Source organism: Solanum stenotomum, chromosome 4 (genome assembly GCF_019186545.1).
Source record: "Solanum stenotomum isolate F172 chromosome 4, ASM1918654v1, whole genome shotgun sequence".
Taxonomy (NCBI): domain Eukaryota; kingdom Viridiplantae; phylum Streptophyta; class Magnoliopsida; order Solanales; family Solanaceae; genus Solanum; species Solanum stenotomum.
In genome coordinates, this window is record NC_064285.1 from 914,354 (window position 1) to 916,659 (window position 2,306).

Sequence of the window (2,306 nt, forward strand, 5' to 3'; positions counted from 1 at the left end):
TAGCGCTAAAATTTGAATAAAAACTAGAAATGTGACTTCAATATCCTCAAAGAAAAACATAAACAAAAACCAAAGGAAAACAGAATCAAAGTATAAAAAGAGAAAACATCATGCTATAAGATTTGTGTGTGTTTTTCCAGTCTCACTTTGTCTTTCTCCTTAGTACCTGTAGTGAGCAGGCTTGTAAGGACCCTCAACTGGTACACTAATGTAATCAGCTTGGTCCTTGGAGAGCTTAGTGAGCTTGACTCCGAGCTGTCCGAGATGAAGGGCAGCAACCTTCTCATCGAGGTGCTTTGGCAAGACGTACACCTTCTTCTCATACTTGCCACTTGCCTTCTCCTTCCACAACTCAAGCTGAGCAATGACTTGGTTAGTGAAAGAGCACGACATGACAAAACTGGGGTGTCCAGTAGCGCATCCCAAGTTCATGAGACGACCCTCAGCTAAGACAATGATGCCACTCTTGGTGTCAGGGAAGACCCATCTGTCGGTTTGAGGCTTGATTGTGATTCTCTTCACTCCAGGGTAGGTCTCAAGACCAAGCATGTCGATTTCATTGTCAAAGTGGCCAATGTTGCAGACAATGGCATTGTTCTTCATCTTCCTCATATGGTCAACCATGATGATGTCCTTGTTACCAGTTGTGGTAACAAAGATATCAATTTCGGAAACAACATCCTCGAGAGGAAGAACCTGGAGACCTTCCATAGTAGCCTGGAGAGCACAGATTGGGTCAATCTCAGTCACAATCACACGAGCACCTGCTTGCTTCATTGCAGCAGCACAACCCTTGCCAACATCACCATAACCGGCAATAAGGGCAACCTTCCCAGCAATCATAACATCAGTAGCCCTCATGAGTCCATCGGGCAGTGAGTGGCGACATCCATACAAGTTGTCAAACTTGAGTACACACCAAGACAAAAAAATCCATCAGTCAATTAACTTGATGTGATTATTCAAAACTATAACAGAATATTAGAATACTATGATTGGAAAAATGTTCACTTTAAGCTATAAAATAAGAGGAATATCAAATTTACCTCAAGAAAATGATGAACATTCACTTCTCCCACATATCAAATGAGTTAAAGATACAACTAAACATGAACCTATAGATCAAAACTCAAATTCAACAATAACTATAGATCTAATGTTGAACCTCAAACAAAGAAAAGTCAACAACAACATGCTAAGTGTAATCTCACTCAGTGACGGAGCCAGAATTTCCACTAAGAGATGTCAAAATATAAAAAAGTAAAATCGTGTACAAGTCAACAGTGTCAATATGTAATATATACTATTACCTAATTAAACAATGTAAATTTCCGAGACAAAAGAGTGTATGTGATCTTACACCTACCTTGATGGGGAGGTTGTTACCAATAGACCCTCGGCATAAGTAAACAATTTGAAAGGGGTGGACAACAACGAAATAATGTGAAACAGAGAGCATTATACAAACAGTAACGACAACGAAATAATGCAATAATCGGAGCATAATAAGATACCTTGCTCTTGGTGACAGAGTCATTAACATTAATAGCAGGGAAAAGCAAAGTTCCATTTGCCTGCATCTGATACAATCTCTTAACACCAGTAGTAGTTTCTTCAGAAACACCAACAAGTCTCTCCTTCATCTTCGTATACTTTAACGGATCGCTTTTCAACCCATCCTTAATAATAGTAAGCACAAGCTGAAATTCAACATTATCAGTAGAATGAGGATCTGGAAATTTACCAGTTTTCGCGTATTCCTCTTCAGCTTTAACACCTTCATGAATCAACAATGTAGCATCACCACCATCATCAACAATCAGATCGGGTCCACCACCTGGACCCCAATCAAGAGCTCTCTCCGTACACCACCAGTACTCCTGCAATGTCTCCCCTTTCCACGCGAAAACGGCGGCGCTGTCACGCGCTGTAGCAGCAGCCGCGTGATCTTGCGTTGAGAAGATGTTGCAGGAACACCATCGAACTTCAGCACCCAATGCAGTGAGGGTTTCGATTAGGACAGCGGTTTGGATCGTCATGTGTAAACTTCCGGTGATTTTTGCACCTTTGAATGGCTGTGATGGACCGAATTCAGTACGACAAGCCATTAATCCAGGCATTTCGACTTCGGCTAGCTCGATTTCGAGGCGGCCGAAATCGGCCTGGGACATGTCCTTGACCTTGTACTCGCGGCCGGAGGTGGTTTTCTCGACGATTAACGCCATGGGTAGAGAGAGTAGAGTGGAAAAAGTGAAGAAATTGAGAGAATTTTGAAGTTTTTTTGGGAAGAAGAAGAAGAAGAAGAG

The 2,306-nt window shown here is 41.8% G+C and overlaps 1 protein-coding gene across 1 annotated transcript; it reads right to left on the bottom strand.

Annotated features, from left to right (window-relative positions):
• Positions 1-2,306, bottom strand: LOC125862204 (adenosylhomocysteinase). Its single transcript, XM_049542221.1, has 2 exons — positions 1,515-2,306; positions 1-906 (listed from the first exon to the last, which is right to left on the bottom strand). The coding sequence occupies exons 1-2, from the start codon at positions 2,223-2,225 to the stop codon at positions 160-162; spliced, it is 1,458 nt and encodes a 485-aa protein (XP_049398178.1). The 5' UTR covers positions 2,226-2,306; the 3' UTR covers positions 1-159.

Bases quoted from the DNA above. Each gene is read 5' to 3' on its own strand.
- LOC125862204 (XM_049542221.1), bottom strand. From the start codon at position 2,225: ATGGCGTTAATCGTCGAGAAAACCACCTCCGGCCGCGAGTACAAGGTC. The intron at 907-1,514 runs GTATCTTATTAT...TGTGTACTCAAG, and splicing joins ACTCTGTCACCAAGAGCAAG to TTTGACAACTTGTATGGATG.